The 25528-nt window shown below is 48.2% G+C and overlaps 1 protein-coding gene across 15 annotated transcripts in view; it reads left to right on the forward strand.

Annotated features, from left to right (window-relative positions):
- The window catches only part of DTNB (dystrobrevin beta), a 218462-nt gene that overhangs the window by 136880 nt on the left and 56054 nt on the right, over positions 1-25528 (forward strand). For 13 of the 15 annotated variants that reach the window (XM_087776264.1, XM_087776265.1, XM_087776268.1 and 10 more), the window contains 4 exons: positions 8613-8698; positions 11059-11172; positions 15296-15392; positions 22083-22103. In XM_087776264.1, coding sequence (XP_087632390.1) covers positions 8613-8698; positions 11059-11172; positions 15296-15392; positions 22083-22103 — 318 coding nt within the window. The remainder of the gene's footprint in view (positions 1-8612; positions 8699-11058; positions 11173-15295; positions 15393-22082; positions 22104-25528) is intronic. The other 2 variants (XM_087776266.1, XM_087776272.1) reach the window with 1 other exon arrangement.

Consider the following 25528-nt stretch of genomic DNA (forward strand, 5'->3'; position numbering starts at 1 on the left):
TCCAGCATGGCGCTCTCTCAAGTTTAATGGCTTATTCATAGGAAAACTAAATTGCGGTGCTAGAAGGTTTTACTGTTCTTATGTGATATTAAGGATTTTAAGCAGATTCTATGATCATCTTCTTAAAAATTTTTCTTGCTGAGAGAAAATGGGGCTCACCATTTGGATGATCTTCTCAGAACTGCTGAGGCTTCAGCATTCCTGCTGAGGACCAGGAAAGCAGAAGACCCTGGTAATCATACCTTCGGCTGTGTTGGAGAGTTTGCTCAGCTTTTAACATTTTTTTTTAACATTTTAAGTTTTAAAATGTTAGTCCTCAGCTCGAAAAGCTTCAGCTTTGGCCTTGCTGCTGTTCGGTATAAAACGAGAGACCTATGTTACAATTCACTGTCAAAAAGTCTTTTTTCTTGTCAAGCTCCGACATACTTCAAAATCCTTTCACCCTGGATAAACCCTGGAGGTTGTTTCTACAGGGATCTGTAATGTTTAGGGTTTGGTCATACCACGTTCTTGTCAGCAGATCGGGAGCTGCATCCAATAGGGCCAAGAAAAGATCCCGCCCGTGCTTCTGTGCCGTAATAGTTAGGACTATTCTCTCCCTGAGGTGCGTACTCCTTACTGGCAAGGAAAGCCACGGAGGACAAAATAATATAAACTCTGTTCATTTTCTCACGCGCATGCAAAAATGGAGTCTGGGGGTTTTTTTGTCCTAATTTTGAAGGCCTTCCATCTTATGCTGTTGACTCCACCAGGCCTTTGTGCTCTGTTTGTAGCAGAAAGCCTTTGCAAGAGGCGAGTAGACAGGGGATATGTCCTTGGTGTTCTGCGCTGCTGAGCAGGTAGGGAGCTGGACCTGCCTGGCTTTTTAAGGACAGGAATGGCAGTAATAAGTCTTGGAAGACACGAGTCGTTCATACCTGTCCAGTAGGATGGAGTGCAAACGTAAGAGTGCTGACTAGTAAATGAATGGTTTGGGTTGGGTTTTTTTTTTTCTTTAAGTGCAGAGGTTTTAAGAGCCACACGTAGCTTCACAGAGAGGACAAGTACCTCTCATCAAAGCAAACAGTAGCATGCAAACGCTCTAATGAATTCTGTCTCCCTGGATTTATGAGAAGAATAGCATTTGCCGTCGCAATCCTATATCATACCCCTAAAGCTCTTCCAAAAGCAATGACAGTAAGAGTTTGGTGTTAAAATGCTGGGCAGAAATGAGAGCAGCGACTACGGTTGGGTTTCCTTCCATGTGTTCCAGAGGAGTTCATTCACTCAAGAAACACGGGCTGTCCTTCCCAGGTCCAACCTGAAGCCCAGAACGGTATTTACACATTTGAATGATACCTCATACTTTACAATTCTCTCCTAATAGTCGTATTTAGAAGATGCATTTGAAATACTCGCATCCACAAGAGGTAATGCGATCCACGTATGAATTTAATTTGAAACCCTTAGGTCAATAACAGGTCCCACACCGTGTCCACCAGCTTCTCAGTCGTTCTTCAGAACCCTTTTACCCCGAGTACCACTCCCTCTCGCCCATGACATCTGATGTTTTCAGAGGAGTAAGGGCGTCCTGAGACCGCTGCGAAGGATGAACCAGGGTTCGTTAAACTGCCGACTCCATAAAACAGCCTGCAATCATCGAGCTTGAGAAAGGCAGCAACAAGCTTTTTCTAATCCAGGTGTCCATTGTAAACTCTTTCATTGCGACGCTGTATTTTTGCACAGGTTACAGCAAGATACTTGCCTGTCGCAGAGAAAACAGTTACATCTCACAGCGAGGTGGTACAGGAACTCGGGGGATTATCGATCAACGATCAATCAAGGACAGATTAAGGCTGCTGATCCTGTGAGCAAAGTAACTGATAAGAAATTTCCAGGTACTTAAATGACTTCCCATTTGTGAGAAGAAGTGAATGCAGATGCCCAGCACGCTGGGTGGCTTGGAACTCGGGTCTGGTTTGGCGGGCAGAATGTCGGATTTTGCCCAAATGCTGCCCGATTGCGCTGCGTAAGACTACCGGCCCCTTGCACTTGGAGGAAAAAACAGTTTGAAATAAAGGCAATGCTTGAGCTACCAGAAGAGCCACCCGAAAATGCAACGTAAACACAGAGACTTCTTCCCATCAGCAGAAGAACTAAAACAGAAAAAAATCCGAGCTCTTGGTTAGTCTTACTTCTTTGTTACTGAGAATGCGATGATCAGTTACTTCATTACTTTCTATGAAATACTGTGGTTTTTCTCACAGGTCTCTAAGGGCTTATGAAGCAGTATGAATGAAGACCGGTAGCAAGAATGGTAAAAGAAAACAAGAAAGAGTGATAGAGAAAACGTAATCAAAGAGCTTGAGAAGTGATGGGAGCAGAAGGGTGTCTGGGAGTCAGATTTTTGGGGCTTTAAATGATAAAAGAAAAAATTCCTTCAATCAAAACAGAAGAGATGGGAGGTTGTTGATTCAAATAACTGTGTACCTACTTCACAAGCCTGAAAATAGTGAAGATCTCTACTATCTTTAGATTTGATAGAAATATGAGGTATAGGACATGCTGAGGGTATTTTAGAGGAAAGATTACTTTTTTAAAATGAGAGGAGGAGGAGGAGGATGGGGGTGAAATGTTCTGAGACATTCCTATTTACCGTACCGGGGGAACAGCGCTCGCGGCACGTTTCGGCTGTGGAACCAGAAGGTGACCCGTTTCCACACCAGCTCTAGACAGAGAGAAGCAAGCTGCCTAGCTTGGTTTTCCCTTACGTTCTTCGAAAGGGAACGGTGACCTGTGAGGCATCGGCAGAGGCTGGAAATGGCCAACCAACCAACATTGCTCTCTGCAGTATGAAGATTAAAGTTGACCATCACTTTTGACTATTTGACCATACACCGTAGCTCTTTGCAAGCAGTAGGTTGGTCGAACTGTAAGCACCCTGCCTGCAGCCTGCACCCGCGTTATCGAAGGTGGGGGGCCCTGCCGGTGCCGTGGTGTCCCTGGTTCTGCGTAATGACAGGCCAGCTAGCGCCTGCCTACAGGCATTCTCCACTGCGGGTCAGCTCAGGATGCAGAAACCAGTCTTGGGCAGATGCTTATCCAAATTATTTAAAAAACACCTCCGTGGATGGAGTCCACTGCAGATGGAGTCCATGGAGGAATTTTGTTCCAGTGTGTAAACTCATCTACCAACAAAAAGTTTTCCCTGCATCCTAACGTAATGCTTCCTGGCTCAGCGTGAGCCCGCTGCTCGTTCTCCTATCTCAGGCATAGGAAGAGCGATATATTACTGGCCTCTTTGCAACAAGTGGTGTGTATTTGAAGTTGCTTATGTTGTCTCCTCTCATTCTTTTATTCTCTTCCTTCTTTCGGTCTTTCTCATTGTCATGATTTACAGACCTCTGATCATTCTTCTTCTTCACCCTCTTTCTCCAGCTGACCCTTAGCTTTTTTTAAATTGCGATGCTCCGGCTGGGAGCAGTCATTCACCTGGGCGAGAGCAGGGCCAGCTCGTGCCCTGCAGTACGTAGCGGGCCCTGCCGCGGGCAGCCCGGCCGGCCGCCGCCGCAGCAGGCGCCTCGTGACTCCCGCCTGCGCTGTGAACAAACCCATCTGCAAATCCGGTTTTGCAGAACTGCTGCCTCGTCCCTTGGGTGTTTATTTGGTTGACATGTCGAAAGTAAATATAAAAAAGAGTTTGCACTTGTCTTGATAGAATGCAACCTGTTTTTCAAACCATTTCTCCAATTTCTCAAATAATTTTGTATTTTAGTATATTTTATATTTTATCTTGTCCTATACAGCAGTAGGAGCTCAGCACAGTGTGCTACAGCCTGCAGATGTAAGAAGGAAATACTTCATTCCATCATCCACGATATTAATGAAAATATTGAATGGTACTAAATCTAAGAGAAAAGCTGTAAAACCCCCCAAGAGGATGTCAGAAGCATTGCTGAGGAGAAAGCGTATTGTCTTAACAATACATGACAATAAGATTTGTTAGAACAATGTAACAAACTCTCCTATACACAGGGTTTGATTTTTTGCTATGGAAGGAAAGTAGTTTGCTTTGGAGTGATTTATTCTTAAAAACTCCGTGTAGGCTATTACTTAGCCTATCATCTTCTGAGTATTTACAGGTGGGTTTATTTTGTGGTTTCTCCCCAAGGACTGAGTGAAGCGGGGTGGTCCATAGCTGTCCGTTCCTTCTTACGTTGTTTCTAGGCGTAGGCTTTATGCATAGCCCCTTGTAGCGCCTGCAGCGTCACCTTACAAAACGTAGTGCTTTCAGAGAGGAGCACAAAAGCCCTGAGATTGCCTGCGGTTTATTTAAGCACCAAGATCTAAGCCCTCTGATGGATTTCCTCGTGCCCTGGCTACTGGGAACATCTGTCTATGTTGTCTTCGGTCTGTTTTCTCTTTTCTAATCTGAGTTGTTACCCCAAGGCTGTAAATTCCATGTCCTGGGCAGTTAATATTTTTTAATATTAGACCACCATTGGATTTTTTTTTCAATAAACCCTAACGCAGAGAGCACGAGACAGGATCCCCGGGCTGCCTCCTGGCCACCGCTGCACCTTGCGCTGCTGCCTGCGGCTGGGGAGGACGGAGCCTGCTGCCCCCCAGGACGCCCGTCTGTCGGGGAGCGTGCGCGGCAGCTGTGTCTTATTACCCATTCCAGGTCAGATAGAGCCAGAACCGGTGGCAGATGTTTTCTGGACAAGTGCAGTAGCAATTAGACACGTACTCCTGTGGTATTTTCAGCAGGCTCAGCGCTGTCTCGGGTGACTTTTTGAGACACTTTTGAATATGCAAGAGTTTAGACACCTCTCCTACTGAGTCCGCATAGATTAGGTGAGAGATAGGTGCGATTTCTCGGTAGCTGAGCGTACGACGGACACTTAGGCTGTGCGTATAGCAGCCATTAAAAACTTCTGGCGCCACATCTGTAACACTGAGCGCGCTCACCCTCCGGAACGGTGCAGCTGCGTACAAACCACCTGCTGCAGATCGTTCTCAGCTTAGGGTCAATCCCAAACCATGCTGAGAATTGATTGAGAGAGCTCGTTAGTCTGGGCTAAAAATAAGGCCGGGGCCATACTAACTATCTAACAACATGGGTGATCAAATTCCAGTGCCTCTGCCTGGTGCTCTTTATTTCAGGAGCGTAGGCATCCCCTTCACAAACTTTCAGGCTGAGCATCAGGTGCCTTTTAGGTTTAAGAACCTGGAAGGTTTAGATGTTGGTGGAGAATCAGCAGCCTGAATTTTTTTTTCTGGGCTTGCTTAGCCTGGAGAAGACTTGGGGGGGGTGTCTTTTTGTGTATATGGATAAATACATGATGGTTGCAAGTAAGACGATGGAGCCGAACTGTCTTCAGTGGTGCTGGACAGGACAAGAGGCAACGGGCACTAGCTCACTTCCATTTAAACAAAAGAAAAAAAGCTTCTTATGGTGTAAGTGCTCAAACACTGGAACAGGTCGCCCCAGCAGGTTGTGGAGTCTTCATCCTTGGGGGTATTCAAAACTCAGCCGGACAACGTCCTGAGCACCCCACTGTAGTTGACATTGCTTTCAGCAGGGGTTTTGGATTAGACCATCTCAAAAGGTCCTTTCCAACCCCGACGACTCTGTATTCTGAGTTATGATAAAAAATTAAAGGGACTCTTGGAAGCAATAGAACAAATACGAGAACATTGAATTGTCATACAAAATAGCCACTCTACAGTTTCCAAAAGACCTCTTGCCTACCAGTGTTTGAAAGTGAGCAGCATGAGGGATGTGTCTCCTCGTAAGTTCTCTGCAGTGTTGTCTTTGCTTCTGAGGACTCGAGTACTTCAGGTCATGAGGGTGATTTCAGGCTTTGGACAGGATTTCTGAAGAAAGAGATTAAGGACGAGGTTGTGTTTTTATAGGCACAGTCCTACTTTGCAGCAGAACAAAGGTTCATGTTCTTTGGATGGAGCCCCCAGAGCCTCAGGAAGCTCCTGAGGCCGCGGGTGAAGGACGTCACCTGCACTTGTCCCCGTAGCTGATTGTACCAGGATGCAGGGACAGACCAGGGGACCTCTGTGATGTGCTGTTTCAGGGGAACCAGTAGGTCATGTCAGTGTTAGCTATGCCAAGACTGTTCAGGTCACCCCAAGGTGGAAAGACTGGTGGCAGTGCTGCTGCCTACGCTGTGCACCTACCCCGAACGTCGAGATGAGATGAGATGAGATGAGATGAGATGAGATGAGATGAGATGAGATGAGATGAGATGAGATGAGATGAGATGAGATGAGATGAGATGAGATGAGATGAGATGAGATGAGCTTTGCCCCGGCTGTATCGGCAGGTCTGTCCCAGCTCCTCGCCCGCCGCAGCCCAGTTCCTCGCCGTGAGAGCAGAGCCCACCCTGCGCCGTCAGCTCCTCCCCGCTGCCTGAGGAAGAGGGGGGCTTTCTGACCCTGCTGCAATGAACTGTGCTTCTGCACTTTGGGTTCTGCATTGATTTTTTTTATTTTTCACACTGTTAATTTTAACTCCCAAGATGTTTTGTTTCTTCTTGCCTACCAAGCAGTTTTTACACAGGCAATTTCCACATCATTAGGAGACTCCCGATGTGTCTGTCAGATCACCCAGGAGGACACAGAAGACCAGCTTGCAGGCATGTCTTTCAAGCGAGGCTCATTTACCACGTGCAAGCCTACCCACCGTGTGGGTTTTGCCCAAAGAAGAGCAGTGCTGTCTGCAGTTCAGGCCTAAATCCAGTCAGGGTTGGCTCTAGATACCCACAGCGAAACAAAACTGAAAGCCTAGCAGCGTCTGTCCTCTTCATCCTGGATCTGTCACTCTCCACCCCGTCTCCAGGAGCACTGATGGATGCCAAGCTCTTCCATCCGACTGCTGTTTTCGACCCAAATAGTTTCTGAAAATGGTTGTGAAAGTGGCGTCTCAAACCCGGATCCCAATCTGAGGTCCTTCCGAAAATGTTGTGGTAAAAATCTGCAATCTTGAGGTCAGATGAAAACAAAAAAGCAAAAGCCGAGCACAGAAGTGCTGTGCTGTGTCAGAAGACACCCCGTTTCTCAAGTACGCGGTGAGAGGCAGAGGCTCCATGGCCTTAATCATCTGCACTACCGAGTTGAACAAAGCCTCTCTGCACGGGACCCAAAGACCGCCAGCATAAGGAAATCTAATTTGGGGACTGGAGCATCTCTGCTATGAGGAGAGGCTGAGGGAGCCGGGGCTGCTCGGCCTGGAGCAGAGAAGGCTCGGGGTGACGGCATCCATGGCTACAAATACCTGCAGGGAGGGTGCCAAGAGGACAGAGCCGGGCTCTTCCAGTGGTGCCCAGTGCCAGGACCAGAGGCCATGGGCACAAACTGGGCCAGGGGAGGGTCCCTCTGGACATCAGGGAACACTTCTCAGTGTGAGGGTGACTGAGCACTGGCACAGGTTGCCCAGGGAGGGTGTGGAGTCTCCCACCTTGGAGTTACTCAGAACCTGTCTGGACACGGTCCTGGGCAACTGGCTGTGGGTGGTCCTGCTTGAGCAGATGACCTCCAGAGGTGCCTTCCAACCTCAGCCATTCTGGGATTCTGTAATGACCTGGGGTCAGAAGCAGACCCCACATACCATCTCGTTCCTCAGGCATTTCTTAGCCAGAAAGACCTGCCCATGACAAAGGATGTCTCCCCAGCTCCAAGTGGACAACTTCTTGTGTCTGATGGCCAGCAGGATAGTTTTGAGTTGTCCTGGATTTCCTAAGCAGCATCTTGGGATTCCACTGGGAAAATGCACTGAACCAGTATGAGACCCTGTAATTTTTCTCCCTCTCTCCCTCTTCTTGGCCCACGTAACCAGCTTCTTCACCGCCCAGCCCAGCTGCCAACAGGGTCTCCCAGAAACCAGAGATTCTTGTTTAATTGCCCAGTCCTTTTCTCAGTAGTGGTCATGGCTGCTGGTGAGAAGCATGCCAAACACAAGGATCACGAAGGCCAGGACTCACTGGGCAAACGCATTTATTCAGCAATCTCCCTTCAACTGATGCTTTTGAGGGGCTGAGAAGAATTAGATTTTCCAGAGGCAGTGACCATGCTTAAATTTAAAGTCTGTGAATAATCCTGTTCATAAGCTACAAGTTATTCTAACTTTTCTTCACTACCTGACATACGGGAAGGTCAATGTTTCACTAAAAGACTGAAGACTAAAAGACTAAAGGTCATAAAGGTCAATGTTTCACTAAAAGACTAAAGACTAAAAGACTAAAGATAAAGGTGTAACTGCCTCTCTTCCCAGGGAAGCCTGGCGGTGCTTTAGGAACAGGTAGCTATGGTGTATTTTTTTCTGAAAGTCTTTTAAAAGAAAGGCAAATAAAATTCTTCAGACGGATAGCGAGGACGATGCGCCAGGTCGCCCTTTCAGCAGCCGCCCGCCCCGAGATCAGAGCAAGCCAGCTGTAAAGCCACATCTCGATGTGCCCCCGTAGCCCCTCTCGGCACAGCTCTTGTCATGGTTCTGCAGCCCGGGCTGTCCCTATGGCACCACGGCAGCCAGCAAATGCGGGGCTGGATCCAGACTGTGTCACGTGCGGTAAGAGGTAATGAATGTCTTGTCTAATTTTTCTCTGTTCCTCATCCACCAGCCTCGCCCACCAGCAGACCTGGGTTTCAGCTTTGATGCCAATAAACAACAACGACAGCTGATAGCAGAGCTGGAAAACAAAAACAGGTAAGAGGCAAGCTTTGATCAGCACTGTTTTAGGAACAACATTTGGGGAGGGAAGAGCCTTCAGTCCTCGTGCTTTGTTGGTTTTAACCTTTTGTATTATGTTAACCAGGTTGTTTTCCTAGATCTTTTGTTGAAAGGTGTGGCTGCCTCATTAACCAGTTAGCGCAGTGCGGATGCAGCTGCGGTGCCCTTATTCCCCAGGGAGCAGGTTGATCTTCTTCAAGTCCTCTTAACTGATGCTGAGCGTCAGGAGCTGCATTGCTGGCTTGTAGTGCTATCTGCAAACCCAGCAAGCTCCTCGCAGCAGGGTAAGGCGTTTGGGCGGCAGCAGGAAAATACATCAGCTGCGACGTAGTGGCGCGAGCAGGCTGAAGAGCCGGGGTGGGTAAATTCAGCTTGAGAAGAATGAGTGGTTTTTTTCCATTTGCTGAAAACAAAAAAACCTGAAGAAACTTAGAGTCCTGGAAGCAGTAGGAGATGGGCTGTAGGAGAAGGTTTCCTTCTTCTGGCCACGAGCCAGCAATGTGCTCACAGCCCAGAAAGCCAAGCGTCTCCTGGGCTGCATCCCCCGCAGCGTGGGCAGCGGGGCGAGGGAGGGGATTCTGCCCCTCTGCTGCGCTCTGGGGAGACCCCCCTGGAGCCCTGCCTCCAGCTCGGGGGTCCTCAGCACGGGAAGGAGATGGAGCTGTTGGAGCGGGGCCAGAGGAGGCCACCAAAATGGTCAGAGGCTGGAGCAGCTCTGCTGGGGAGAAAGGCTGAGAGAGCTGGGGGGGTTCAGCCTGGAGAGGAGGAGGCTGCGGGCAGAGCTGATTGCGGCCTCTCCGTGCCTAACGGGGGCCGACAAGAAAGGTGGGGACAGGCTTTTTAGCGGGGCCTGCGGCGACAGGACAAGGGGGAATGGTTTTAAACTGCAAGAGGGGAGATTCAGACTGGACAGAAGGAAGAAATTGTTTGTGCTGAGGGCGGTGAGGCACTGGCCCAGGTTGCCCAGAGCGGTGGGAGATGGCCCATCCCTGGACACACTCAAGGCCAGGTTGGACGGGGCTCTGAGCACCCTGGTCTGGGTGAAGATGTCCCTGCCCATGGCAGGGGTGGGACTGGGTGGCCTTTGGAGGTCCCTGCCCACCCAAACCATTCTGTGATTCCATGATTCTTCGTGCCCCAGAGGGACTGTTAAGAAGAGATTGCTCTGTTTTTACCGTAATATTGTATTTGCACTTACCTGCTTCTTCAGCACCCACAGTTCGAGTTTGTGTTTCTCTGGCTAACAGAACCTAAGAGAGTACAGCTCTAAAAAGCAAGCGGTTGAGCAGTTGCAACCCCTGTGTGCCGTACGGCACAGGCAGGCCGTAGGTTGCCTACGGAGCCCCTCCAGGTGCCCGGTGGTGTGCTGGCCTCGTAGCCCTCCTCGGGTCTCCCCGTGCTCCAGCTGCACCTCAGCTGGCGTGCGTGAGCTTGCTGCCTGCACGGCCCCTTGCCAAGGCACCCTCAGCACACCAGGTGAAAACACTTCTTAAGGTTAGGTTGGAGGAGAACCAGTTCCCGGAGAGCACGGGAACGGCTCGATCCCTGCCCCATGGAAGCATTGTAGCTTCACTGTGCTACCAAGACCTTGCAGGTATTTGAAATTATTCATCAAGATCACAGACAAGGGAGATCTCAATCAGTGAAACCTTGCAAGGGGAGCAGCTCAGCAGTTGTAACAAAGAGCAGGGGCAAGAATTAGAGATTATAATCTTCACTCTCAGAAAGATTTCGTTTCCGTGTCAGTGAGTCCTTGGCCATCAGTGCTACGTTCCCTCACCTCCGGCTACGCAGAATGCAGTGGCCTTAATTGGGCTGCTGGCTGATCGCCTTCCCTTTGCGAAACCTCAGAGTCTGTCCCCATTACTGTGAGCTGTTGTTTTCCTTATTCCTGCTGACCTGCCAGGAGCCCTGGGGAAGGGGAGTAGGAAGGCAACCGGTGCCAGCACGGCTGCGGCTGCTGGCAGTGCCGCTTCGGAGCCCTTCCTACAGCATGTGCAATGCAGGCTATGCTGCAAATGGCATTTTTCCCTCTTTGAACAATCTTTTAGCCCATTCCGCGTGGAAGGTTTTGGAGAGACGTTGCCAGCGTATGGCACAGGAGTGATTTCATACTTCTTACCAAGTAATAAATTTTCTGCGGGTATTACAGCGATCCCTAGGCCCGCGCTAACTTACCTGTCTTGGGTTTGAGTCTGTGCCAGTCATACGTGAGCAAAATTGCTGTACTTAGGCCAGGGACTGGCAGAAAGATTGCTTGTATGCCTATAACTATTTAAGAGCGGTGCAGAGGCTGACCTTTTTCCTCTTTAATCTTCCCTCTGTCATTTCTATAGAGAGATACTCCAAGAAATTCAGCGTCTCAGGCTGGAACATGAGCAAGCCTCTCAACCCACCCCCGAGAAAGCCCAGCAGAACCCAACTTTATTGGCTGAACTCCGACTTCTACGGTAAAAGAAACGGCGAAAGCTCGGGTGCGGTGGGTGCCTGGGCCGGTCGGCCCGCGCTCCGTGGCACAGACAGCACCGGCTCTTGGTGGGGAAGGGGCAACATCGGCCTATCTTCAGTGACCTAAAGGGTTATTGAAAATGCTGGATTCTGAAAACTGACAGCATATTGCAATTTGCTTTTTTTTTTTAAGTGGATTTAGGAGTAAATAAAAATATCTCTTAAAATGAATTCTATTTGTATAGTTCAGAGAACCGTTTGTAAAGAAGAAACTGATAGGAAAAACTAGCCGAAATGGCATTAAGCACTTATCATTTGTGGTCCAAAGGCGTGGAGCTGACGGTAAATGTCAGCTGTTTCATTAGTCAGTGAAACTCCGAAAGTCCATACCTGCGGCCAGGCGTACATCCAAAGCTGGAGAGCAACCTTCAAAGCCTCTTTGATTAAGTTTGCATTTTGAAGCGACAGGGAAAAGTCGTCAGTATTTATAGAATAAAGTGATTCATAGTTTGGGTAGTCACAAGGGCATTCTCTGCCTGTATTTTATTTTGTCTTCTATTGCTAGTTAATTCAGAGCTCAACCTTCAAAAATGCCATCTGTAATCTCAAGTAGGTTCTGAAATTTAAGCCCTTGGCAGCAGCAGCTCCTTGCAACCTGCGCTGTGTTTCGTTCCTCGGGGTAGACTTTTCCTGCCCGCTGAGGAAGGGGGCGGCTTCCGTGCTCCCAGGAACGGGCAGAGGTTTCCGTGAGGTGCAGAGCTCTTGGGACGGAGCTGCGGCAGCTGCAGGCAGCGCCTGCAAGGTGTAATCCAGCCCCACGCTGCAAAAGCGAAGCCTTTCAGCTTCCTTCATTGCTTTTTCATACGGGCTTTGCTACGTTATAGTACATTTTGGTATCTCACGGAGAGTTTTCATTCTATTACCTAATGACAATAGCTCATAGATTTTCCTAGCTTTATGCTTTCCATAGCTACGTATATTTTTTTTAAAAAGTGTAAAAACCTGGACAGGATGCAGAAGATACCCACAAATGTTATGCAAGGGGTGGAGGAAAAAGAGGTGGTGGGATAACTCGATGTGCTGTTTGACGCAGCAGAGGAGGGTATAAGAACCGAGAGCTTAAACTGGCAACCAGCCACGTTGAGACCCCAAATGAAACATACGCTTTGAAAAGCGAGGCGATAATCTCAAGAGCAGTGGTAGGGTTTTCAGTCCCTAGGTGTCTTTCCTGAAGATATTTTTCCAAAAATACAGGTTATTGGGAATAAAACAGAGCTAACCAGGAGGAATTAGACAGCCTGTATTTTACTAAAGGTAAAAAAGCTGAACGATCATTGTAGCCGTTTCTGGCCTTCAAATATGTAAACACCACTGGCAAATAGGAGAGGGACGAAAGAAAAGGAAGGCTGACCGAAGCATGTCAGCCTGTTGAGTCATCGTGGATGTCCAGTCTGGCCTTCTCGGCGGCACAGGCTGGGAAGCGTCTCCCTGCAGCGCTCCTACAGATCCCGTTTGGAGGGGGCTGCAGCATCCCTGTAAGACAGCCGCCCAAGCTTTCATTTTAGAGAAGGAAAGGATACCGCGTCCCCCCATACCGTTAACGTGGCCGTCGGCTGGTTCCTGTGCCTTGGCTGTGCTCAGTGGACTAAAACTGTGCACGTTATTTCTAACCTTCGTAAGCCTACTGCCATTTTCCAGACCTTGTCTTTCCCCGTGCTTTTGTCTACTGGGCTAAAAAGGTCTTTTTCCAAATTCCTCTTTGTCTGTGAGTATCCAGAGATTTTGATTCCCTCCCCTCTTAACCTCATCTGGCATAAATAACTTGAACTTCTTCGGTTGCTCCGTAAAGCGGGTTTGCCGAATCTCCAGCTATCCCTTCAGCTTGCTGTCCAGTTCTCTCTGTCCTCTGCAGCTCTCCTCTACGCAGGCTGGAGCACGCCGCCGCCGGCGCCTCCCACGTCGTCTCGCTGGTGCCGTAGGCAGCACTAGCGTTAGCTTTCTTACCACCAAACATCACTCCCGTTAATAAATTCAAAGTGCACATTAGTTTTCTTGACTGCATGGCATCGCGCTGGAAGTTCACGATGAGCGGGTTGTCGGGGACGCGAACGTACTTCCCAAAGTCGCGGCTAACGCGGAGCCGCTCGTGAGCAGTCTGCGATGACCTTGCCTTTGCACAGATGTAAGCACGCATTACCAAACGATCTCGGCTGCTGTGTAGAACTTAGGCTGCGAAAGCATGAGAAAGATAATGCCTGGAAAATCAGCGCATCCCAGGTTTAACGCTCTGCAGACATCCCAGCCCGCAGCGATGAGTCAGCTCTGCCGCGCTGCCGGCAAAGGTAACCTTGGAAGAAGCGGGGCTGGATCCTCGTCCTTACGGATCCCTGCCCCTCCGCGCAGATGTGCTTGGCTGCTTCTGCTTGCACGTCCGCAGGGTGCTCGTCCCTGCGCCGGTGCCAAGGACCCGTCTGGCCCGGGCGTCTCCGTTCCTGCACCTCTCCATTCCTCCCTGCAGGCTGTCCTGGGCGTTTTTAAACTTTTGGCACCCGTTGTCGATGACAAATGGTGCCTCCTCTTCCTTCACTGGAGGTCATTGCAAAAGAAGTTGAATAACAGCAGCCAGCGTCGGGCATGCACGCTAATGCTGATTCTTCATTAACAACTACATTTGGGGAGCTGTACTTATTTAATATGTCGATTTTTCCATTATTTGTAATTGTTAACCAGAATCTTTATGTTAAATAACTATAGAATAAAAGCTACAGACTTTGAACTGACCTAGAGAGAAAAGGACGGTGTAGACAGATAAAGCTATGTCTGCGGTGGCTTTCTGACACATCCAAGGTGACCAGGCTTGTGTAATCTCGTTATTGCCTTATCCTTGCGATACGTCTCAGCATTTAATTACCGCACTCTTCAAAATGCAAAAAGATGTTGAAAGAAATACCCGAGATAGTTAATGCTTCACAGCCTCCTGTCCTGTGAAGAACCGGTACAGAAACCAGTCGGTTTGGCTACGCAGTCCCGGCGGTTTGCTGGCCAGGGGTGCGCTGCCCGCGCGCCACTGGCGCAGCCGCCGTGGCGGAAGCGAGCCGTGCTCAGCAGCTTTATTCAGTCCAAGTAAATGGCCCGTCCCTTCTCTGGATTCTGCTGTCCAGTTGGTGCTTCTAAAACTAGCTGGTTGTTCAAATTCCCGGAATGATTTGTCCATAGCATACCACGTGAGAACGCAGGTACAATCTAAGGCATTTTAAAATTCAGTCTATACTACGTGGTGCCTTTCACTTTGGATTAAGACATTATGAGGTCTACAAAAATAACTGTAGATGAATAACTAAGCCTTTCTAATCTGTTTTTTTTTCTTACAGTCATTTATCATTACCTATGATTGGGATTTGTGGGGCCCAGCATTTCTTCAGTCATATAAGATGCTGACCTTCTGACATGCTGAGATTCATCTTTGAATTTCTCCTTATATTAGTCACTTCTTTATTTTTTTAAATATAAAATAAAACCAAGCAGTCATATTTCCTTAAGCATCTCGCAGATGGGCCTCTGTAGGAACCCAGTGGTTTTCCGACGCCAAGGAGAGGGCAGGTCGCTCGCTGTCCTTGCTGCCTGGGTCCTGGCACAGCAAAGGTGGCACAGGTCAGGCGTCACGTCGGCGGGCAGAAATAGCTCTGCCGAGCCCCCAGCCGGCCAGGTGGTAGCTTTTCCTTTCCAAACATCTGCAGCCTCTTCTCCTCTGTTTTTCCTCTCTGTCTTTCCTCCCGTAGTTCATTCTTGCTTATCTGAAAGCTCTGCAGGGTGCCTGGGTCTGACGTTAAGAGAGTTCTTAAAATGAAGGAAAAAAGCAGGCTTTTTTTCTCAAAATGCAGTGCTCTTGAAAAGGGCTTCCTCCTGCCGAGGTGCTGAGTGCAGATTTCTGGATTTTAAGTGAAAAGCCTGCTTGTTATATGCAGGTTTCATGGTCATTGTACTGTGCTTTGCTCTATTCTTTTAAATGGGAAGCGGGGAGGCGTGATGAAAACCAAAGGCACAGTTATATGGGTGAATTTCCCGAGTGGTTTTGAAATACCCAAAGTTTATTTTCTACCTCTCTCTTTCATGTAACGCGACCAGACAGAGGAAGGATGAGCTGGAACAGAGGATGTCTGCGCTTCAGGAAAGCAGAAGAGAACTGATGGTGCAGCTTGAAGGGCTGATGAAGCTGCTCAAAGTAAGCCACCTCTCGGAAATGCCGTGCGGCCTTCTCTTCCCCAGGTCTGGAATTCGCTGTTGCTGCGCTGAGATTCCCGCTTTGCTGACGTACCGTTGTAAATACTTCATGGGGAACAGAAGGAGTTTGCAAAAAGTCATTTCCATGCTGGCTCTGCGTATTGGTGGAGGTGGTTAATGGGGTTTCAGGTTCATACGCTGCTGCTTGGGTTAGAATATCAAGAACCCGTAAGATCTGGAAGGCTTTAAAGAAGTATTAGATTTGGTAATCAACTGCATGCTGTTCTGGGACCAAGTCAGTTCTTCCAGCTTTAACTGGAGACTGCACTCCCTGCAGTACAGAACGCGACTCCCCGTGGCGCTGGGTTTGGCCAGGCGATATTACGCGAACCTGCAACGTCTGCGCAGGTTTTTTCTGCCGAGTATGATGGTATCGGCTCTGATCTGTCATACATGTTGTTGTTTGGCTTTCTGATGAGGGTCCATCATTATTTTTGTAGAGTCCCGCTAGAGTTGAGCTCACAGTCGATGACTGTAGCCTGACGTACTATTATGTGTTTATTCTTTCCGTTCTTTAAATTGGACAAGAGCCTCTCTGTACAGCGAACGGCAAAACATTGCCCTTACTCAAAGAGGTTTGGGTCTGAGACAAGAAGCACCGAAGACGCCACAGGCGGTGGGGGCAGTGGGAGAGGGATGGCAGCAGCGGCGCTGCCGGGAGCAGCGCCGGGTTATGGATGAGGGACAGGCACGGCTCGAACGTTCCAGAGGAATTCAGAGCCTGTCTGCGCTTGGAAGTGATAATGAATTCACATCGTCTGTAGATCTAAAGTGCAGTCGCTCTCCAGATTAGGCTTGCGTTCCGGAATGGGAACGTATATACACGGGGCTGCGATCAAATACTCTTCAGAGGTGCCTGTTTTATTTAGTTTCCCTGTGCAGATGAGCACATGGTTAGTATTCATACTTGGGAAGACATTTTTAAGTCAGTTGTTCTGCGCACTGTGATTTTTTTCCTCCTCAGCCTCTCTGTCTTCTAAATGTATGAAGGCAATCACTTGCTAAATTCACCTTGGTTTCTTCAGACCTTAAATCTTTGCAAGCTGAAGTGCGATATCTCTGAAAATGGGCATCCAGAACTGAATTACAGATTTAGGAAAGTTTAAAAAGTCGTTGCATCAGGAGCAGTGTGATTCTTCGCGGTTCAGATGACCGCAGTCTGAGCATTTTCCTTGCACACATTTGAGGAGCCTCTGTAAGAAAATCAGTTTGGACATCTGCTCTAACGCGGTGACAAGCTCTGACGTGAGTTTTCCGCAGACCCTGTTATTTTCAAAGCACTCGTGAGCCTTCACAAACGAATTCTCCCCAACGCCACCCGATGTAAACGCTAGCGGCTCATCGGGGCGCACGGCCGCGGGCTCCCCTTCTCAGGTGCACTGCTCCGAACCTGTACAACCGGCGGGCACCGGAGCAACCCCCAGAGCTTTGCCCGCCCACTAGGCAAGGTGCAGGCAGACGGGCAGCACGCCTGCCTTCCCTGCCTGCTTGGCCATCATACTCTCGTCTCCCGGCTGCCCAAACAGTGTGTGTTCCCTCCTGCCCAGCTGGCGGACACGGGAACGTGGCGTTGTGCGGAGCCGCAGAGGGTACCGGTGTCGGTAACGCACTGACGAGGAGAGCACGGAGGGCACCGCGGGAAGGGAGCAGGAGCACGAGCAGCCGGCACTGCACGGGGGAGACATGGGAGGGAGGAGAGGGGATTGCAGCAGAGGGAGGGGAGCCATAACTGACTCACATGTGATAAACTAAGGTTTTGAGGACCCATTCGCTAAGTTGAATCATGCAGTTTGGTTATGAGCTTGACAGAAACTTTAATGACATCTCCTAGGCTGGGTTATATAGAAGGTTAGTCGAGAAGCTGGCTCTTACTAAACTTTTCATTTATGAATCTAGTAGCTTTTCATTAACTCCCCCAGTTCCCAATGTTGTTTAAAAACTGTAAGGGCAAATAGAACTGGATATAAGGAGGAACTTCTTCCCCGTGAGGATGCTCAAGCAGTGGAGCAGGGGCCCAGAGCTTCTGCTGTCTCCATCCTTGGAGGTTTTCAAGACCCACCTGGACAGGGCTCTAAGCAGCCTGGTCTGGGGTTAACTTGACCCTGTTCTGAGTAGGAGGCTGGACTTGAGACCGCCTGAGGTCCCTTCCAACCGCAGTTATCCACGAGCCTGTGACTGGTGTAATTACTTGGTTCTACGCGTTGCGTAATGCAGTTCTTTGCATTTCCCCTTCTTGGCTTTCTATGGAGCCTGGCAGCTTCTCTTTGATGAAAGCCTCTTCCAGAAAGACATCTGTTCTTGAACCGAAGAAATCAAAAATGGAAAATTCACTGCCAATGCAAATTTGCTTGCAGAGTTAAAAATGTATGCCTCATCTTCAATTTTAATGTATTTAGCTTCAGTTTACACCCATTGCCTTTGGTACATGTGGTTCTCCCCCCATTAAATTAAGGAGTACTTCAGCACCCCTGTTTTTTTCCTACGCAGATGCTTACTCATCTCAGTGAAGGCACTTCTCAATCTTCTTTTCTGAATCCGTTAAACAGGTAGAGCTTTTCTGAGCTTCTCCCAAAGCTGTGCTTCAGTATCTTTTATGGTCGACTTCTTCGCCTTCTCCTGATTTCTAATATCATTTTTTACATTGGGAAAACAGAAACTGTATGTTGAGTTCTCTGAATCTTAGCAACGCTATGCAGAGAGTTACAGGAGGGGTTTCATTACTCTTCATCACTATTCTCATGTTGGTGCCTTTCTGCACCAGTGAGGGCTTTTTGAAAGCCATCAGTTATCCGGAGCTTACTCCGTGTAAAGTGCTTTATTTATTTTGTATAGTGCTAACTGGTTAATAACAAGGTATTACAAGTTTGGCCTCTGAAGGAACTGCAGATATGAGAATATATTACATCTGTGCGGTTCCTTTAGAAGCCAAACTTGTAATACATTCACATAACAAAATCAGATTTATTTGGCAAGACCTCTTTCCCGTGAAGTTATAATGCTTCATATATTACTTATTAGTCGAGTCTTGTATCAGCATTTCTGTTACTTTGAATAAATTAATGACAGGGTAAGACGTTTATGCTTATTTAATTGTCTTACCTCCCTTTTTGAATATCAGTGCAACACAGCACGTTCCAGTCCTGGCTGTTCCAGGATCTATTGACCGGATAACTCCGCCTGTAATGATTTGAAGAGTCCCAGCTGCAAGCTACCCAGCCCTGCTGATCTAAAAATATTATTTCTAGTAGATACTTTTTTAACACCTTTTCTCATTATTAGTGGAAAGTACTTCACTGTTTGCTGATAGAAACTACAAGGGGAAAGTACTGTTAGTCAAACACGGAACAGAAATACTGATTCCTCTTCCCATATTAAGAATTTTGCCATGAGTGGCAAGAAGCACCACCGCAGGGCTTTGGTTTGTTTCTGATATTTGAGTTCATTTCAAAGTCTCCTTTTTGGTGGCTTTAGCCCTGCCAGACATGAATTTTTCCCACAAGGTTTTAGCTTCTCTCATCATTTGGTGCACTTCAAAAATTTTCATTTATAATTTACATCAGCTGTTAAGCTTTTATGGTTTTTTCCATTTTCTTATGCGGTATTTTTTACATTTTTAATGCTGCCTTCATTTCACCATTTAGAGCTAGATTCAGCTTACCTAACTTTGGTTACCTGAAAGTATGGTATCCCGGCTCCCTCTGGAAAAGAAGGCGAGAGAGGACGGCCTGTACGGGGAAGGGCATGGCTGTTCTCTGGGGCCCAGCCGTTTTTCCCGCGGCGAGCCATGCCGTGACGGTTGGCCTCTGAGCAGAGAAAGGCCCTCGACCGTTTTGGTTGCTAGCGCGGAGGTAATCAAACCCCGTGATTAGTGTCCTGCTCTGGTGTTTACCAGCCCGCACGGTGACCTGCCCACGCCGTTGCAATTTAGAGTTAAGGCTGGTTTTTGCATCGCGTGTCCTTCCACATCTCGTTGCCGGCGTGTGCTGAGACTCCTGGTAGGAGGCTCCAGTTACAGGAATTTGCTGGTGGTTTTCCCCGACGGAGAAGTTCTGGTCATTCAGCTCTTCCCTAGGTGCTGTCATTGGTGCCTTCTGCTGTCGTCCGTGCACTCGGGAGACCCCAGCTCTTTCTGCCCAGGCGAGCTCGTCGGTGCCAGCCAGCGTCCCTCGGACACTGCTCTGCTGGCAGCGCGGTCGCTGATGTCCCTTTGGGTGAGAGCTACCAGCACTTTCCCAAACCACCTCCAGCCACCACCCAGAGGTTATCAGGTGCCCGCACCCGTTCCCGGGGGGCTTTGGACAAGGCCACCCCGATTGGGGTGATGTGGTGTTTTAACAGCATGGACGTGTGCAGAGCATGCCAGAGAACAGGCCCTTGCACAATTTCGTTTAATACTGTAGTCTCCGAGGCTGCAGGGCTGCTGCGGTGGCCACCGTAGGGCTCCTGTTGGCTGCTAATCTCGTGTCCTGGCCGCTCCAGCTAGTCTTTAGTTAAGCAGATCAAGCTCCTTGCACACGAGAGGCAGCCTGTCTGTCTGGGCCAAACGGTGGCCAGTGACCTGTCAGCACTGTCATCAGCAGCTTTCTTCCAATATATTTTGTCTTCTTTTCCTCATCCAGGCCGTTGGCTTAGCTTTCGCGTTATTCCTGAAGCCTTCTCTAACACACCTCGTGCCGTTAGCTGGCACTCTTCTAATCAGTAGTCGGCAGTGATGGTTGTCTGCCTTTTTGCAGGGCTTTTGCTTTCAGCTACACGGATATTCAGCAGACATATCCCATTTCACTTTTTCCATCTCCTCACTGGTAATTTCCTCACTAGCTGATTTGATGATTTCTCTAATAACTGCTCGGTCCTTCTAGCAAAGCTCCACGCCTCCTGAGGTTTTTTTTTTTCACATCTGTAGTTAACGCTAAAGCCTCATTTTTCAAACTAACAACTTTTTTTTGTAGAGTGGAGATCATTTAAGATCTTTTCCCTGACCTGACAGGTCCTGCGAGTCCCAGTGCCGGTAGGAGGAACTGGGAACATGTGGGAGCGTGGGGAGGGCAGCACTGGCCTCCGCAGCCGATGCTGAGCCGTGGTTCAGTGGAGCCATACCCTGCATCTGCTGCGGCGGTGCCGAAATACACACCTGAAAGCACCAAGTCTTGGGAGGAAAAACCACAAGTATCTGCTCAGAAACGTGGCATTCTCTGCAGTCGTTCCCAGGTATCTCCCTGGTGCCCTCAGCGCACAGTTGGGAAAACGTCTTTTCGTGCAGTGGTCAGTGGGAAGAAGCTGCTCTAAATTAAGGGACAGGTTCAAGTTAATCCTGCTCAGACGGGAAAGAAACGAGGGAAGGTGGATAAATGAGTTCATGGATTTCAAGGCCAGAAGGAGCTTTTACTCCATGAATTTTAATTCCATGACCTGCATGTCTGGGGAGACGTGCTTACCGGGGGTCCTGCTGCCCTCTGCACTGGCAGTCCCTGCAAGGCCACCGTTGGAGGGAACACACACTGTTTACCCTGAAAAAGCTGTAATTGCTATTTCTGCGCACATGAGTCATCAAAAACAAGCTGCCGGCCTTTCTTTTAACGCACAGTGTCGCTACCCGCACCACAGCTGCCGTGCCCCCCGCACAACCGAACCCGCAGACAGAACAGCCCGCGGGACTCGTAATGGTTGCTACGTAGGCGAGGGCAAAACCTGTGAAGACTTTTCAGTTATGAAAGAAACATCTCAATGACGTGATACTTTGCTCATTGCCAGGAATGCTGCTATAGTTGAAGTCAGAATGTGTCCCCACTGCCCTGGCGGGATCACAGCGTACGTTTCTCTGCTTCAAAAGAGGATAAATTCATCTGTATTTCACCTTTTTTGGTCTTCCAAATTAGTAGTGATCCGTACGGACAAACGTTGCATTGCAAGGGAGGAGTTGTCTTCTCTGCATCTTTGTCTTTGCTCTGCATCTTCGGTGCTTTTGCCTCCCAGTTTCTCCCCTCCCATTCCAGACCCGGTTGCCTGCCGCTCATCAGTTTGCCCTTTTGAAGCCTGTCTGCAGAGGTCCCTGCGGGCCCGGCAGTAACGGGCTCGCTCTGACCAAAAGGTGATGTTTTGCCTCTCGGGTGATGACAGTTTGGGTCTCTGTGACGGCAGATTTGTGCGCGCAGGGAGCCGAATGCTGTGCAGCGGTTGCACGCTCCGGGTGGCATTTCCAGACCGTAGAGGATGGTAGTCCGGTATTTCTTGCCTTGTGGACAGCTAGAGAGGCATTTCTGAGTCTGGGGTAGGAAGAGAAGCCAGCAAAAGTCCTGCATAAAAGAAAAGCCATCCATTGGCTATCCCGTCCTATATCCAAGATGTCCATACTGTGATATCCATCCCGTGTGTTGGACTTACGCCCGCCCTGAAGGCCATTTTGGACAGGAGCCTTCTTTTGAGAACGGAACAAATGACACCTTTGCTTTCCCACCGCGGCTGTTGTGTCTAACGTCCTTGTTTCCTTTTGTGTCTGCAGATGTTTCTACAATTTTCCATGTTCTGTTCTTCCATTGGGTCTGTTGTGTATTTTGTGTGCTTGTGTTGCCTTTTCATATGATAATTAATCTATCCTGTTTCTCTCTTCACCTTTTTCTTCTGCCTTCTATAGGAAGAAGAGCAAAAGCAGGCAGTAAGTTGACTTCACTTTGTAGGTGATCGAACTCTTTTTTTCTTTCTGCATGAAAACAATTTTCTGTTAATTGGCTTGTATGCAAATAAACCATGGAATGCGGGGTCTTTCTCACTTGTAAATTTGAAAGCAGCCTTCACCAGTTTCCAGTAGAGCATGTTCTTGTGTACGTCCTTAAAGTTATTCCTCTCTCCCTTTCAAATTAAGTTTCTTGCCCTGGGTACACCACCAGTGGCTGTATTCATTAGGTTTTTATAGACTTGTGCATGACCATCCAGGGTTGAAAATGTGGATTCTCAGCTGGCTTCATACTTTATTTTGTTGGAGATTCTTTGGAGTATTTTACATGCTAAGAAAGCTTTCTTGTCTCTTCAGGAATCCTTTAATTTGCCTCCTTGCCACATACAAGTCCATGCATGAAAACTAATTAATGACTTAATATTCTGGGCATGGATCCATATCATTCAGTCATGATATCGTCTCCTTGAATTAGTCCCAGAATGCTCGTTGTAAACAGGATGAGTAAACTAACAGGAGACAAGAACGCCTTTGCTTTGGTGCTGATCTTCATTTTCTCTGCCCGCCTATTAAAATCCCAGTCCTGTGTTAACTTCGGAATCCACTCCAGAGGGAGCCCTTTTGCTTTTCTCGGAAATAGCCAGATGTTCAATGTCTTCTCTCCAGCAGAACAAATTTTCAGCATTTTCGAACGTGGTTTTCTTTATATACAAAGCTTTAATGAAGATTAATCCTGTGTTTCCTGTTGTTGGGGTTTTTTTACACGTTGTTTATCAGATAGCCAAATTGGATATTGGATACGTGAATCAGAAATTCAGGTGACTTATTTTTTTGTAAGGAAATATATATTTCTGGGTAACTTCTATTGCTGAAAACACTTCAGTGCTACATGTGCTGAAATTGGCTTTTGGTCACTCCGGGATGGCCTTTTATTAAAGTTCTGTCATCCGTTTAAAAGGAAAATGGTGGTAAGTGTGCATCTTCTGCTGGAGCCCAGTTCATCTTTAGTTGATGCTGCCAGTGAAGGTTTATCCCTGGGTTTGCTAAGGCACCTTGCAGAAATTCCTTGGCTTAGTGAAGGGAGCAGATTGCAGCATGTGGCAGCGATCTTCAAGGAATTTCCTGGAGGAAGGAAAACAACCAAGGCACCACCATCCCCGTCTTCCAGCTTCTGGCTGTGCAAGTGGAACGCTGTATCGTGTGTCATTCTCTTACCCAGCGTCATTGCTAGGAATAATCATCTGTGTGGAAATGCAGCATTATATTAGCTGGTTTTTCCTGTGCTGTGCTGTTCATCTTGATTATGGATAAAGAAAAAGGGTAAATATGAGATCAAAGGAAGAATTTGCCCAATTTTACCTCCGTTCTTTCCCTGGAATACTATGTTAGTAGCAGGATAAGAGAACCAAAACTGACTGCTAAAATGATGTCAACACATTGTTTCACTGCCCAGTCCCATTCTGGTGGAACCAATGGTGAAAGAGCCAAAAAGGATTTGAAATGCAAGAAGGCAGATTTTGACCAACCAGAGGACGCATTACTGGTCTGTAAGAACTGAAACTTTACATCCTTACATTTGCATGGACTGAAGTAGCTTGAAATTGCTCTCCTCTTAACTCTAAAGGCGCAGGCTGAAAAAGCTGGAAGCCCCAGGATACAATGCTCCACTTGGCTGAGGAGCACAGTCACAGAAGTCTCAGAATAGCTGAGGTGGGAAGGCAGCTCTGGAGATCATCTAGTCCACCCCCCGTGCTCAAAGCAGGGTCAGCTAGAGCAGGCTGCTCAGGAGCTTGTCCCATCACGTTTTGAGTAACTCCAAAGACGGAGACTCCACAGCCTCAATGGGAGCTGCTTCTAGTGCTTCACCACCCTCTCCATAAGAAAGTTTTTTTCTTTATTTTTAAACAGAATTTCCTATATTTCCATGTGTGCCTATATTTCCATTCCATTGCCTCTAGTCCTTTCCTGAATATCACAGAGAGGGGTCTGGCTCTGTTTCTTTACTCCCTTCCACTAGGGCTTTGTATGCATTGATAAGATCCCCGTGGGCCTCCTCTTCTTGAAGCTAAACAGTCCCAGGTCCTTCAGCCTCTCCTCATATGGTGGATACACTAGTTCCTTCATCATCTTTTTGGCTCTTCCTTGGACTTGCTGCAGTCTTGCTCCAAATCTTTCTTGTACTGGGTTGCCCAGAACTGGACCCAACACTCCAGATGCAGCCTCACCACTGCTGAGTTGAGGGGAAGGACCACCTCCCTCGACCTGCTGCCAACGCTCTTCCCAACACAGCCCAGGATGCTGTTGACTTTCTTTGCTGGAAGGGTACATTGCTGGCTCATGTTCAACTTCTCTGCAGGACCCCAACATCTTTTTCTGCCAAGCTGCTTTCCAGCCAGTCAGCCCCCAGAGTGCATTTGATGCACGGGTTTATTCCTTCCCAGGAGCAGGACTTTGCACCCTGTGTTGAACTTGATGAGGTCCCTATCTGCCCATTTCTCCAGCGTTTCAAGATCCCTCTGAATGGTGGCACAACCATTTGGTGTATCAACCACTCCTCCCAGTTTTGTGTTGCCTGCAAACTTGTTGAGGGTGCATGCTGTCCTATCATCTAGGTCATTACTGAAGACGTTAAACAGTACTGGCTCCAGTATCAAACTTTGAGGCACACCACTGGTAATTAGCCTCCAGCTGGACTTCACGTGGCTGATAGCAATCCTACACATCACACACTGTATTGGTATCTGTACCGTTCTGGAAGGGAGGCAATGGCATACCTCCAGCTTGAAGTCCAGAAGAACTCATTGGACCATACGTTGGCTTCCAAATGTCTTCAGGACTTCATGGTCATCCAGGTACTCCAATAACAGAAATACTTGAATAAAGGGCTGAATGTCTGTGACAGTTAAAGAAACACAGCCAACTGAAGAACTTTTTAAAAATATTATCAAACATCCCTTTGTCCTTGAGAACCCTGAGAACCAGTTTTGGTGGCTCTAGCTGTGTCTTCCCTCTACATGTGTGTAAAACCCTACAGTAGCTGGGAAAGGGTACCAGTCTATGGTGTGCTCAGCCAGCCCCATTCTCATGTCTACAAGCATCTGGCTAGGAAAAAGAAGTTAGAGGAGAAGAGCTTAGTCTGGGGAGTACCGCACAAAGGTCTACGGACTAGTCCAGAAACAGCAGGACCATTTAGGAGGGAAAATGTGGAGCACCGTCTGGGTCCTGTGGAAGAGAAGGCCCAAGTGTCGTAGTGATCTAAAGTGATGATCCTCTCAACCCTTGACGAGATGGATTGATTAAGTGGCGGCAATGTGAATTTACATGAAGGGTTAAGGTGAATAACAGGCAGAATAACAATCACTGAATCAGGACTGGCAGCACATCGAGAGCAGTAGCATCAGCATCCA

This window comes from Nipponia nippon, unplaced genomic scaffold, assembly GCF_047370975.1.
Source record: "Nipponia nippon isolate SJK-2023a ecotype South Korea unplaced genomic scaffold, ASM4737097v1 scaffold_4, whole genome shotgun sequence".
NCBI classification, from domain to species: Eukaryota; Metazoa; Chordata; class Aves; order Pelecaniformes; family Threskiornithidae; genus Nipponia; species Nipponia nippon.